Source organism: Haemaphysalis longicornis, unplaced genomic scaffold, assembly GCF_048455015.1.
Source record: "Haemaphysalis longicornis isolate Haplotype H1 unplaced genomic scaffold, Haemaphysalis longicornis Haplotype H1 scaffold_4, whole genome shotgun sequence".
NCBI lineage: Eukaryota > Metazoa > Arthropoda > Arachnida > Ixodida > Ixodidae > Haemaphysalis > Haemaphysalis longicornis.
The window spans coordinates 60264167-60277283 of NW_027526361.1; the positions used below are offsets into that span (position 1 = coordinate 60264167).

At 42.7% G+C, this 13117-nt stretch overlaps 1 protein-coding gene across 2 annotated transcripts in view; it reads left to right on the forward strand.

The window, feature by feature from the left end:
- LOC144178794 (polyamine-transporting ATPase 13A3-like) overlaps positions 1-13117 on the forward strand; it is a 31856-nt gene that overhangs the window by 5155 nt on the left and 13584 nt on the right. For both annotated transcript variants that reach the window (XM_077706909.1, XM_077706908.1), the window contains 14 exons: positions 1043-1210; positions 2156-2295; positions 4391-4535; positions 5173-5307; positions 5663-5729; positions 6104-6232; positions 6658-6807; positions 7127-7237; positions 7329-7375; positions 8377-8565; positions 9726-9787; positions 10506-10650; positions 12001-12084; positions 12685-12838. In XM_077706909.1, coding sequence (XP_077563035.1) covers positions 1043-1210; positions 2156-2295; positions 4391-4535; positions 5173-5307; positions 5663-5729; positions 6104-6232; positions 6658-6807; positions 7127-7237; positions 7329-7375; positions 8377-8565; positions 9726-9787; positions 10506-10650; positions 12001-12084; positions 12685-12838 — 1726 coding nt within the window. The remainder of the gene's footprint in view (positions 1-1042; positions 1211-2155; positions 2296-4390; positions 4536-5172; positions 5308-5662; positions 5730-6103; positions 6233-6657; positions 6808-7126; positions 7238-7328; positions 7376-8376; positions 8566-9725; positions 9788-10505; positions 10651-12000; positions 12085-12684; positions 12839-13117) is intronic.

Below are 13117 nucleotides of genomic sequence, written 5' to 3' on the forward strand. Positions count from 1 at the left end.
CTACAAACATATTTCCAGGCGATACGGAAAGGTTCCTGTTTGACAGGTTTTTTTATTTTTCAGTGGTCTAGAAAAGAGACATTGGTGCATAAACATTAGTAATAATGCTTCAGAGCGTTACTTTTATAACACGGCAGGCTGTTTCTAGCTTGTCCTAGTACGTTTCATCCTGGTCCTCATATCTCACTGCTGTATGTAGTATAGCTGTTGCAATGTTCCTGCCACCTTGCACTTCCAGCATAGTATTATGCTTCAGCACAGATCTGTAGCTTCATTCTGTTAGTGACCAAGTTGATAAACTTTTTAAAGTTACTTGGATGTGCATGTCTATGCTGACAAATTTTGTCAAGAAATCGAATGTTCTTGACTGTTTACATTGGAAAAGCAACCGGCTGCAGAATGTGAAAGGCCGTGACCCAGACTAACTTACAGAACACAGTCCGAAGTTTGGAGACCAGAGTTTAGATGCACAGGGCCCTTTGCAAAGGGCTGTATGCTCACAATTGGTCGAACCACGTAGTGCGGAAGTCAGGGCTATGCATGACCAGATCGTCTGACAGTGCGTTCACTCTCGTTTTACTGGCAAAGCGGCAGAAACTGTGAACCTCTTGGACAATAATGGAAACCTCTTGGGAGAAGTTCCTAATGTCTTTGGTAACCTTTTCACATTCTCATTTCATTGTTCTGTATTACAAAATAATGTTTTGCTGATGACAGTTCGGTTCATGTTTTTCTTTGAGTAGGAGGGGGGGGGGGTACCAGTACAACAGTGTACTGGCTGTTTCCAGAACACATTATTATAAACAAAAATAACAACAATAATAAAAATTTTTGTTGTTGTTTTAAGTGAGATTGTTGTGGAATTTGTTTGTGGGCGGTACCATAGTCTAACAGAGGAGCTCAAACAGACATACAAGGTATTCTTACATTTATTTCTGTCTTACCAGTTCTATTCCTATGCATGCTACTGAAATTATAAGCCAATACATGGGTGGGCCTTAGGACACACTTGAGACTACCTCTCATTTTGCATGCGCTGCAGATATTGGAAAGCTACAAATGGACTCCCAGGAAGGCTGCCATTGGCTGGGTTGTGGTCATCCTCTCAGCTGGCATTCCTCTAATACTCGCCTCATGGAAACGAAGCATTCTGCTCAGGCTGACGCACGTGTTGTGCCACCCTGATGAGGCACACAAGGTTCTTCTGAAGGTACGCTCGCCACTCATCCCCATGTACAAGCACCTTATCAGTCGATGCTTGGAGGGCTGTCATGTCTCTGTTGAAAAAGTGTTCGTGGTTTTTGCCCTCAACCGCAAAGTAATGATCCTAACTCATCGTCATGTGGCTTACATTTGCTGCCAGAATCTATGGTACACAGCTGCTTCACTGTCATATAAAGCTCACGGATATATCTTGCACCTCTTTGGGATAGTAAAACCAAAATTATTTTTTAACCCTTTGATGCCCAAAATTTCAATTTTTTGCCTAAAATTGTGGCCACATTTTTATTATCTAAAAGAAATTCGGACATCAGAAATATCAAGTCAGAAAAAAATTTGGTTCATTAGGACGGACACAGTGACCCACTGTGCACTGGCTGACCATGTGCATATCAGTTGAACAAGAAAGCTACCTTGATCAGCATGACTTATGGTTCAGGTGAAGACAATAACGTAAAGTTTGGATTGCTGTCATTTGCATTAATAACGAAATTACACAATTTTGCTTACATGTCACTAGCCCATTGAGACCCCGGGCTCGATGTGACACGCCTAAACAAGACTTTTTTTAGCACACAGAAGTACGTACTGCCCTATCTTTATTAATTTTTGAAGGTCCGGAAACCTTTGTCTGTCAACAGATGGTGTTAAATGTAAAAAAAAAAAAAAAAAAAAAACCCACAAAGTGTGAGAGGAAAAAATATTGCTTGAGTTGCTGCTCCTGAGCAACATTGGGCATCAAAGGGTTAAGTCCAGCAAGAGGTTCAGTTACTGTAGATTTGTTTTAGCTTGACCTAGAGCATCTGTACCATGAGTTGAGGCACAGGCTACTACTACAAATGCCATTTTCACATGCCTTACAACCTGCATAAGATGCGCGTTTGCAGGATACCTTGTCACGTTGCATGACACGAAGTTCTGCTGTGCCTTGCAGGACAAGTATTCTCAAGAGTTCATCGAGTCTGTCCACCAGGGCAGCCGGCCACTGAAGGATGGTTGCAACTACTGTTACTTCTACAACAAGCGCATCAAGTACATCTGGAAGGTAGATCTGCAGCGCTTCGTGAAGCTTGAGTAAGACATGCATCCTTTGGTGGTGCACTGACAGTGAATTGCAACTGCGCAGTTGCTCTCTCCTTGCATGCTTTGGAAGTAACGAGGGAAAGGAGGAGATTCCATGGTGGCGGTGTTTCTCTTTCTCTTCTCTTTTTATTGTTGAGAACGTATGTGTGATATAATTTCAGGCTGAACGTTGAGAAAATTACAGTGCATCCTTTGTGGGCAAGTGGCCATGAAGACAATATAAATGCACATTGGGTTCATTCGAAAGACTGTACTGACCAAAAAACAATAATTGCAATTTTAACGCAAAATTCAAACAATTAAGCTAGATAGTATAGAAAGCAAATAAAGTGGTGGCTACTCATCAGCAGATTTCTCGTCGGGTCCTTGTGGCATCACAGGGACTTAACGTATGACTGTACGATTCTAGTGATGCCTGTGTCCCGTTATATCATATCATTTCAATGCTAAAGTGTCGTTAGCACACTGACCACTCCATTTTTAGTGGTTCCCATTAAACAACATTGCTGACGTGTAGCGTGAAACCTGAAAGCTTTTTTCAAGCATTTCTTGTATTTTTTTTTATTAAAAAGATGTTTTTTGAAGCTGGAATTGAGCTCAGTGAGTTACCAAAGGCTAATTCTTTTGAATGAAGCACAGTTTTTATTTGTCCTCGTGGCCCTTCCATGAACCATGGCACAATGGGGAAAAAAAAAGAAGAAACAATGAAGGAAGCTCACACTAACGCGTAAGACTCGAAGGCAGCAAAGCTGTACGCGTCCTTCACGACCATCATGAAAATTTGAGTCCCCAACTGCAGCGGATTTGCTACTTCTTCACTGTCGCAACGACCTTAACTCCAACATAGTTGCTATAAGTGTGAGCTGCTTTCAATTTTTTGAAAGTGGTAATCATTAAACATCACCTTGTGGGGGCGTACGCTATGACATGTCTTTGTCGTTCCGTGCAAGTTTTGCCACGATTACGGTGAACGCTGGAATCTTTCTCTTTCCGAGCAAGTGTTGCCGCAATTACGGCAAACACTGTTTTTTTTTTTTCTCCAGTCTTTGCCAATCTCTCTAAGCGGGTATGCTCGTTTTGGCCACTCTTAGCCAGTCTCCCTAAGTGGGTGTGCTCTGAATTTTCTTATCTTTATCGGCGGACATTAAAAATAACGATTTGCTAAACAGCTTCGCCGTTAAGAAAACTGAGCGAACTGTTATGCTGACGCTACACCCTATGAATGTTAGTACCAGCCATTAAGTGCTTTTTTCTACTATTGGGTGCTTATGGAGGTGACATCTATACTGTTATTCCAGCTGCTTTTAATTGTGTAGGCCAGTCAGAAGTTACAATTTTAGCTGTTATGCCTGGCCTGGCAAGAATTAGAAACATTTTACCTTTCGGGTACTGATACCACATGTATGCATAACAAGTGAAGAATGCAATTGGTATATGCAAGTACTGAAGGCTGTTGGTTCATACTAAATCTGTTGGCATAAATAGGGAACTGCTGAAGCTTCTTCTACCTCAGTACTGTGAAGGAATCTCGTGTCATATTTAGTCAGTGTGCCAGCTGCAAAGTTTAAATTCTTTTTAGACTATCCTGACAGGAAAGGGATAGCAAATAGATTATACAAATGAATAAATAAGCAAATTAAAAGCAAGTGATATATAACTTAAATACTCAATCAATCAGTCAGCCATTTATAATTATATTTCTTGCATGGTGAAACCTTGTTCGTTTCACCTCCAAAGTAAGAATATTTCAGTACTGCAAATTCCACAATAAATAACCATCTTTATTTAATTCCTCCCCCCAGTGATAACACCTCATTATTATGTATTTCGGAACCCAGAGATTCTTATAAGCTTTGTGCGCATTATTTATGGTGAACGAAGTGGCAGCCCAGCAGATTGACACGGTGCGTGAATAGAGTGTCTGACTCGCTCGCAATATCGGACAGGAAGACTTTTCTAGTGCTTCATGTTCCATGCTTGATTCCTTCGAGCTCCGACCTACTAGCTCTGTATCATTTTAATGTGGCACCAAATATAACCCTCTGCGCACCATGTTTTTGTTTGTTTGTTTATTTTGTTTTCCAAGCGCGCTTGAAGTAGATAACAGCCAAGACTTGCTCACGATGTCAGCAGGACTGTCTGGAGCTGACGTTGAGTACCAGCAGAGCCTGTACGGCCTGAACTCCTTACGGGTAGACATGACACCCATCTACAAGCTTGTCATCAACGAGGTAGGCAGAGACGCCTTGCAAGTGATTTGACACCAAATTTTATGAGCTTGACAATAACTGAAGAATCAAACTTTGACCGTATTTACAAGCAGTAGTCATTTCATGGTAGCTAGCTTGCAGTTTTGTTAACAGCTCACAAGCAAATTAATTCTACCGTCAACTTTATACGGACTATTTTCATACAAATACTGATTCTAATTGTAAGGTTTAATGCGCCTACGCTACACAGGCGATGAGGTGAGCCGTAGTGTAGGGCTCCGGATTAATTTTGTCCACCTGGGGATCTTTAACGTGTGCCAAAATCTCGATCTCACGGGGATTTTTGCTTTTCACCTCCATCAGAAAAGTGGCCACCGTGGCTGAGAATCGAACCCACGTCCTTGTGCTCAGCAGCACAACGCCTTAGCCACTGAGCCACCGCGGCAGATTTTTTTTTTAATACAAATATCTGGTTTTTATGTTATAGCTTGTGATGGGTGTATTTAATAAGACATTTAAATTACTGCAGCAACTTTTCGGTCCCCACAGTCACTTTTGAGGACGACTCACTGTAGTGTAAAAGTGATCCAGCAACAGTGAATGAAAGCAGTGCCTTCATGTCTGGACGTTTTGACGACGCATTTGTTCTCTTTTCCAGGTCTTCAGTCCCTTCTACATCTACCAGCTGTTCATTGTCATTGTGTGGATGATTCAGCTGTACTACCAGTTTGGTGTTTGTGTCATCCTGCTGTCCGTCATATCTGTCACCGTGTCAGTCTGGCAGACCAGGAAGGTGAGTCCCTTCTCACTTTTTAAACTCACTATGCTGCGTCAGTTGACAATGTTAAGATACAGAAATGGCCATTATTGCTTGGTTTCCACTAAAAGGAATTTTTCTTTTCGTTTTCTGTCAGTTTGTCTGCCTCTGCTAACATGTGTTCTAAAAGTGGGAAGTAAATGATCTCCTTGTTACTTGGCTAAACTTTTGAGGGGAATGCTTGTGTGAGTGTTGTGTACACAAATGCATGAAGCTATGTAGTAGGGAACATTATGCCGTAACTGGAGCCCCAAAGGTTGAAGCAGTTTCTGTCTGAATATGCAACCTTTTCCTTTTGTTCTCTCTCTCTCTCTCCCCCCCCTCCCTTTAGCAAACAAGGGCACTGAAAGAAGCAGTTCACACAGAGTCACCAGTGATCGTGGTGCGAGATTCTTCTGGTATGGGCCCTTTATGTTAACAATAATTTTTGCATTCTCTTACTGAGTTGCTGTACCTTTACAGCAGCTTTTGCAGGAACCTCTGTCAGCAAGTTCAATGCCCCAAAATGGGATCATAAATACCGACAGATGGGCACCACTTTTTCATCTGTTTTTCTTATTATCTAGCTTAGAAGTTTGTCCTATACTTGGCAGTACTAGTGTTATTCTGAAGTGGCAGTTGAGCTTAAAAAACAAACAAACAAGAAAATGAGCTTGTATTTTGTCATCACGGTCCCGTTTCAAATGCTGCTTTTCCCGCCCACTTCTGTGGCCCCCTCCTTTTGCTTTAACCTCTCAAACTCTCCGGCCTTCATGTCCTGGTTCACATGCAGAGGTGACCGTATCCTCGAAGGAGCTTGTGCCTGGGGACGTCATTGTCCTTCCCGAGAAGCACCACACCATGCAGTGCGATGCTGTCCTCATCACTGGTGACTGCATCGTCAACGAAAGCATGCTCACAGGTACGTGCAGATAAGTGCCTTGCCTTACACGAACAAGATCGTATGTTCTCAAATGGGGCCCTGAAGACGATCCCACGAAGGGAAAGCGAAGTCCCTTTTTCACTTGTCAAGCCCTGGCAGAGAAACAAAGTCTGATCCTCCTGCCTGTGTGCAGTAAACGTTATCAGTTTGGCTTCATTGCATAACGACGCTCTTAAAAAAGCCATGCGTACAAAAAACGGAAGAACTTGAGGCACAAGAGCAAATTGATTTGACAGCACCACTCAGAATGTCTGCATGTCAAGAAATGGTTCGAGGCACTTTTACAATTGGGAACCCCTGAGTAAAATAATCACCGCATTGTCTAGTTCGACCCCTTGTTAGTGCACTTAGCATAGGTCCCTATTAATGCGTCCAATTCATTGGCCCTATCTTGTTCCTTACAGGCGAAAGCTTCCCAGTCTCAAAGGTGCCAGTGTCTTCAGAAGATGGCTATGCATGCACTGCAAACAAGAGAAACACGCTCTTCTGTGGGACAACTGTTTTGCACTCAAGAAGTGCCAATGGCGGCGTGAAAGCTATAGTCTACAGGACTGGTGAGAAACTCTGTCCCTTCTTCTACATACCCAGGCGAAAAAAATAAGGCCAATGAAATAACTACGGATTAAAAAACACAATATCTCGGTGTAACTGGAGCTCAGGAATAACTCACTGAGCTGATATGCTGTGGGTGAATGAAACAATCACGTAATTTTCAAGTAACAATCAATTAGATGACCTGACATGTGAAGTTCTTTATGTGACATGTAAATAAAAGGCCTTTGCAATATATTTAGAGTTGTACTCTTCCAGAGCTGTCATCTTGAAAAAGCAGGCCAGTTGTATCTAGACAAAGCTGATTGTGCACATTTGCAGGGTTCAACACCATGAAGGGGGAACTTGTGCGGACGATTTTGTTCCCAAAGCCAGTGCACTTCAAGCTCCATGCAGACGTGATGAAGTCGATGGTGATATTCCTTATCCTTGGTTCGTAGATTTCATCCTGATCCACCTCACTCTATAATGCCGTGCATGTTGAGCTCACTTAATTACTGGCCCATTTTGTTTTTATTTCCAGGTATACCAGCAATGATATACACTGGCATTATATTCAACAGCCTTGATGTAAGGGATCACTTTTTATGCATGTACATTTATCCTAGTTTGGACAACCACAAAGTGTGCGGGAATGAATTTTTATAGGATTCTTCTAATTACACTTGGCATGAAACCCCCCACGTTTCTTTTTGTCTGGGCAGTTGGGAACCAAACTGCAGGCAAAGTTACAATGCAAAAACAAGATTAATAATACATACATCACAAACATGAGGTTGTTATAATGTATTTCCAAAACTGCAAGCTCTAAAACTGCAAGCTTAGCCAACAGAATTAAGGTTCTTGGTATAAAGCTTTAAATGTGGCAGCCTATTCGTCAATTCTAAGGGGAGTGTTCTGCTAAGAGATATGGATCTCGTAAAATATTCATAAAATGTAACTGTTGTACACTAAAAAATAAAAGAACTGGACGTTTTTCTGCATTGGTACGCAAGAGAATGCCATCATTACCTTACAAAACCTTTGCTTTTTTAAGCTGTAATCTCTAATTGCAACAATGATTTTTTCCTGTTACTTGTGCAGCCGCGAGCAGTATGTTTTAGTTGCAGATCTCATCTTTTAATTTTCAGAAACCTCTACGGAAATTTTATACAGCTAGGTCTCTAAGGCCTATTTTATTCTCCTTGTAACTTAAAACCTTTCATTGTATCTAAAGTCACAATTAATAAGTATGTATGCCAATGAGACGTCAATTATTGTCTGTGCAAAATCAGTAAAAGACATGGCAATTAAAACTAAAATACAGAAATTAGAATTACTAGTACTTACTTAGAAATACTAGTACTCACCCAGCATTGCATGGACTTCATTTTAGGTGATCTGTCTAGCATTGTATGGTTTCACTGTCCCAGTCTGCACTGTATGAACTCATTCTCACTTGATGCTCCCATGCAATGTCTCCTGCCGTATACTGTACCTCGGTATGGAGCCAGCACTCTACGCCTGTTGGCCCAACAGCTTCTGATGTGTTTTGTAAATACCGGCGAGTTGATGATGATTACGCATTCTAGGCATTTGTTCGTGACGTGGCGATCATCGTCATTGACGTGGCCACCTTTGTGGTGCCTCCCCTGCTGCCAGCTGTTCTGACCAGCATCAATGCCTCAGCCCAGAGGCGACTGAAGAGCAACGGCATCTACTGCCTCAACTCCAACTACATCAACTTTTGTGGAGCCCTGAGTGTCGTCTGCTTTGACAAGGTGAAGCACAAAATAAACCACAGCACTGGCGTCTGGCAGCCTGCTGATATCCCAGCTGCACTATTAGGCTTCAAGTCATTCAAAAAGAGCATGAGTCACTGCTTGTATGGCTTGCAGCCTTTCATTGAAGAGATTGTGCTCATGAAATAGCAGTTACTCCGCAATTTATGTGCCGGCGGTTAGTGTGGGGAGAACCACGAAATAGGGTGGGGGATTTAACCGCATCTTTTGTATGTTAGCCTTGAAACACAGGTTTGGGGCTTTGTGTAGAGCCTAGAAAAATACAAATAGTTATTACAGATAGGTATCATTTTGTCTGGGGCGATGAGAGATAATGCACTTGCAGTTTGTTGTTAATGCAAAATTTAGTTGGTGCTGTGCCTGTGATTGACCCTCCTGTCCTATTGTTTGAAGCTGTAGTGGGCACAACGCACCTAAAAATAATATACAGTAAAAGTTCGTTAATTCGGATCTCACGGGACCGGGAAAAATGTCCGAATTATTCGAATGCCGAATTAATGAATGAACAGGAAAAACAACATTAAAATCACGTTGGAGAAGCATACCTTTATTTTCTGAAGTATTTTGTAATAGTCGTCTGCTTTTTCGCGCAGATTCCGGCTGACATTACAATTTTTCTTAACTCTTTCAAGTGCCAACAGCACGCAAACTGTCGGAACTGCTCAGACAAACGTCCTCCAATATCAAAAGCGCCTCCGAGACTTCTCGTGAGGTGCGATGAGGTCGCGGCTGCACCTCCTCGCATGACTCTTCATCAGAATCGTGGTCTTCTTGGGCACCCGTGACATCATTAATAATTTCTTCATTGGTCAGGAGACCAGCATTTGTCCGAATTAAGCGGTGCGGGGCCGAATTCTGACGAATTAACGAAGGTTTGGTCCCATAGACTAACATGCGCTTTGGCCGGGACCAATAAAGTCGTCCGAATTATCCGAATGTCCAAATTAACGGGTGTCGAATTAACAAGCTTTTACGGTACCATACTTGTATTTCTTGTAAATACTTATTGCCACCTATCATTGATGCTCTTTACCTGTGTCGCCACTTAGCTGAAATGAGTTCAGGTGTGCCTAAATCAGATCATTTTAATACAAAACCCATTCATTTTTATTCAATTGCACCTTTCGTATTTTTTGCAGACGGGAACGCTGACGGAGGACTGCCTGGACATAACTGCAGTTGTTCCATGTGAAAATGCTGTGTAAGCGAGATGCCAACCCCTCAGCTGTAGCTGTAAATTTATAAGGCAGGCACAAAGTGATTGTACGGGGATGCATGCCAGCACACGTGGTACTATCAGGCTAAATTTCCTGCTATGAACAAGGCAGCTAACAAGTTCGCATTCATTTTTGAGCATGGTGATCGAGCAATATCAAAGAGCTAGATCTGACAGATGAAGCTTACAACCTGTGCAACTTATGCCCTGTTTTCTCGTTCACTAAGTAATAATGTTTCACAACCGTGACCAACTGGCCTACATCGACGCTTCGTGCAACTAGTTCAACTACGCAAGACAAGTTTCTAAAATGGATTAGTGGGTGCACCTGGCATGCTGCATCATTCGTTGCCAGCCCTCATACATTACAGCATGTTTGAAACTTGAATTTGCATGTGTGCCACATCACTCACATTTTTTACACTTTTACATTGCTTTAACATTACATGCATTTGTCGCATTAAGCATGCCATTTAAATTCACAAAAATTGTGAAAAAGAAAAGCAAGAAACCTTTTTATGCTCAAGGCTTCCACATTAAAAAAGGAATAATTGGCACAATATTGTTGACATTTCTGGGTTAAACAAAAGTGTGCTGAAAAATAGTGTCCGGACTGGGGTTCATTTGTAGCCCCATTGCTCCAACCTGCTTATTTGGCGACATGCATCTATAGTGAGTGTAGTGGTCTTCCCGTTCCTTGAAGGTTGCAGCCAGCAGTGCACAACCTCGAGGTCCTCCCGTATGGACCCATGCTTGTTGCCCTGGCGACCTGCCATTCTCTGCACATCATGGACGACGAGCTGGTGGGCTACGACATGGACGTCAAGACGCTGCAGACCATCGACTGGGTGAGCGTGGACGGCAGGGCGCTCGCTCTGGTGCGGTGGATGCAACAGTATTGTACTCGGGTGCTTACCACCCCTGCCCCTTCCCACTGCACCATACCTGGAGAAAGAGAACTGCTCAAATTACTGAAACTAAGGGTGACCCGAAGCTTCCCTTCCTCTCCTAACTATCACTGTAAAATTTTTCTTGCCCCGTGCCAGACAGAAATCTGCCCTAGTTGTCCAGCTTAGGAGAAGCCTGTGCTTCTCCTAAACTGCTTTCTTTAGATGGAGTAAGTTTGGTGAAGGAAAAAGTGGCAGACATTTGGAGTGAAGCCTTATGGCTACAAAAAGCGGCGCAGCTTTCTCAGAAAATTTCTTCCTTGTCTGGGTTCAAATTCAGGACCACTGCCATTTACAGCAGCTGTTATGCCCACTTATCTAACCAAGCGGCGAGCCATTTTAGGCGCAAGACCATATTACTAATTGACAAATGTATCACACATGGCATGCATTTATGTTTTGATGTTGTACGCTACACTTGTGAAAGTACTGAAACGGACACTGAAGACAACAAAGAACTTTGCTTGATTCGACAGATTGCGAGCAGGTCATACTTGACTGAAGTTTTTTTTGGTGAGAAATGATGCTTTCATTACAGGGCAGTTTCAATTCAAAAGGTCACATGCTACATTACCCACTTAGTAAATAAATAAACCTTGTGACATACAAAACGTTTTTATGACACGGAGAGACAAAAACAACCTGTCCACACGGTGGCATGTCACTGGTCCAACAAGAACCTAAAGTCAGGCTATTGCCATTTAACTTTGTAAAACCTAGTAAGAGCATTTCACCTACATAATAACGTGGTCACGGCTTTCGTACTTAGGTAGTTTGCACAATGGACCTCAAACCCATGTTTGTATTTCCTAGAATTGGACAACTTAATCCCAACTGAACTCTCAACATTTCAACAAGATAACGAGCAGCCCAAATTCCTGCTACAGTTTTCTAGTTTGATGGCATCACATTGTTACAAGGGCCACATAGAGACGGAGCTAGGTCCTTGGCTGAATCCTCTCAAATTTGCGTTTGTTTTTAATTACATCAGCCAATCTGTATGTACAAGCTGTCTGGTGTTCAGATAGCACGAGAAATGCCTTGAGGCATTACTACCCTGAGTACCCTGCCTTTTTCTCTCCCAGTTATGTGGCCTGATTGGATTGCACTTTGCATCAAGCTTGACACGTGGAATTCTGCCCTGGCATCATCCTTTGGCTGAAGCAATGTTGTACACTGTCATTGTAGTTTCTTACGAGCTAGGAATGTGGTACAATCTGGCTCCTGTACATTGCTGTTCTGCCTCCACAGAAACTCGAGGAACCCAAACTTGGAGAGCCTGTGCCATTCGACCAGATACCAGCCCGTATTGTGATGCCAAGAAATGTACGACTGGTGAGAGCTGCCTTACCTCCCCCAATTTTTGTTACTCCTGCTTACGTTCCGCAGTGCAGTCTAAATGAAGGGGGTTTCCCTGCAGTTGCATTTTGAAAGCTTAATTCTTGCAATCTGCTGCTTGGTTCTAATTAATTATGTAGCATTTAAACATGATCTCATTTTGAATTGCCCTGCTGAAATTCAAAATTATAACCACCGTTGTAAATGATTTGCTCCGTAACCACGGTGTTTGAGAATAATGGGAAAACCAAGAAAATGGGCGCAACAAATTTTTCAGATTGTTTGGCAGGTTAGCTAATAACATGTATGTACATTTTTAAATACAGATGCATGTTTTTCAGATTGTGGAGAAAATGATTACTTAGTAAATGATCACTTAGTAAACAGTGAACAGGGTAAGGTCAGAAGCAGCAAAAATTACAATCAGGAGTTGAAGAGGAGCACCTCTGAGGGTCTATTTGGGAGTGCTCTCATTGCAATGTGTGGCTGATCACTGCCTCGCAGGGATGTTTTTGTAATGCCGTGGGATGGGCAAGAAGCAGAAGCAAAGTCTCCGTGTTTTTGTGAGTGAGCATTTGTTGCACATTCTCTGCACAGAGCGGCACGAGCCTGGGGATTGTGAGGCAGTTCCCGTTTGAGTCCCAGCTCCAGAGGGCAACGGTGGTCGTTACAGCCGCAGGCAGCACTCTGTTCCACGTCTACTCCAAGGGCGCCCCGGAAACGATCGAGAGGATGTGTGTGCCACAGTCTGGTACGGTTAAGGACTGCATCAGTGGAAAATCTGTCCTGTCCAAGGGTCCGTGCCATTGCCAAATGTTTGTGTTTTGTGTTGGCAAGTCATGTAATTATTGTGTGGTGGCGTATGAAGCCGTCGAAACGGTGGTGCTAAGTAGTCTCCTGTTTCTGTATAAATGCATTATTTTCGGTAATTTGGGTAGATCTTCAACCAAACTCATCATAGAAACTTAGCAGCTACCAGCAGCATCCTGTTAACCCATGCATCTTTTGGCAAATCCTAGTGACGGTTCAG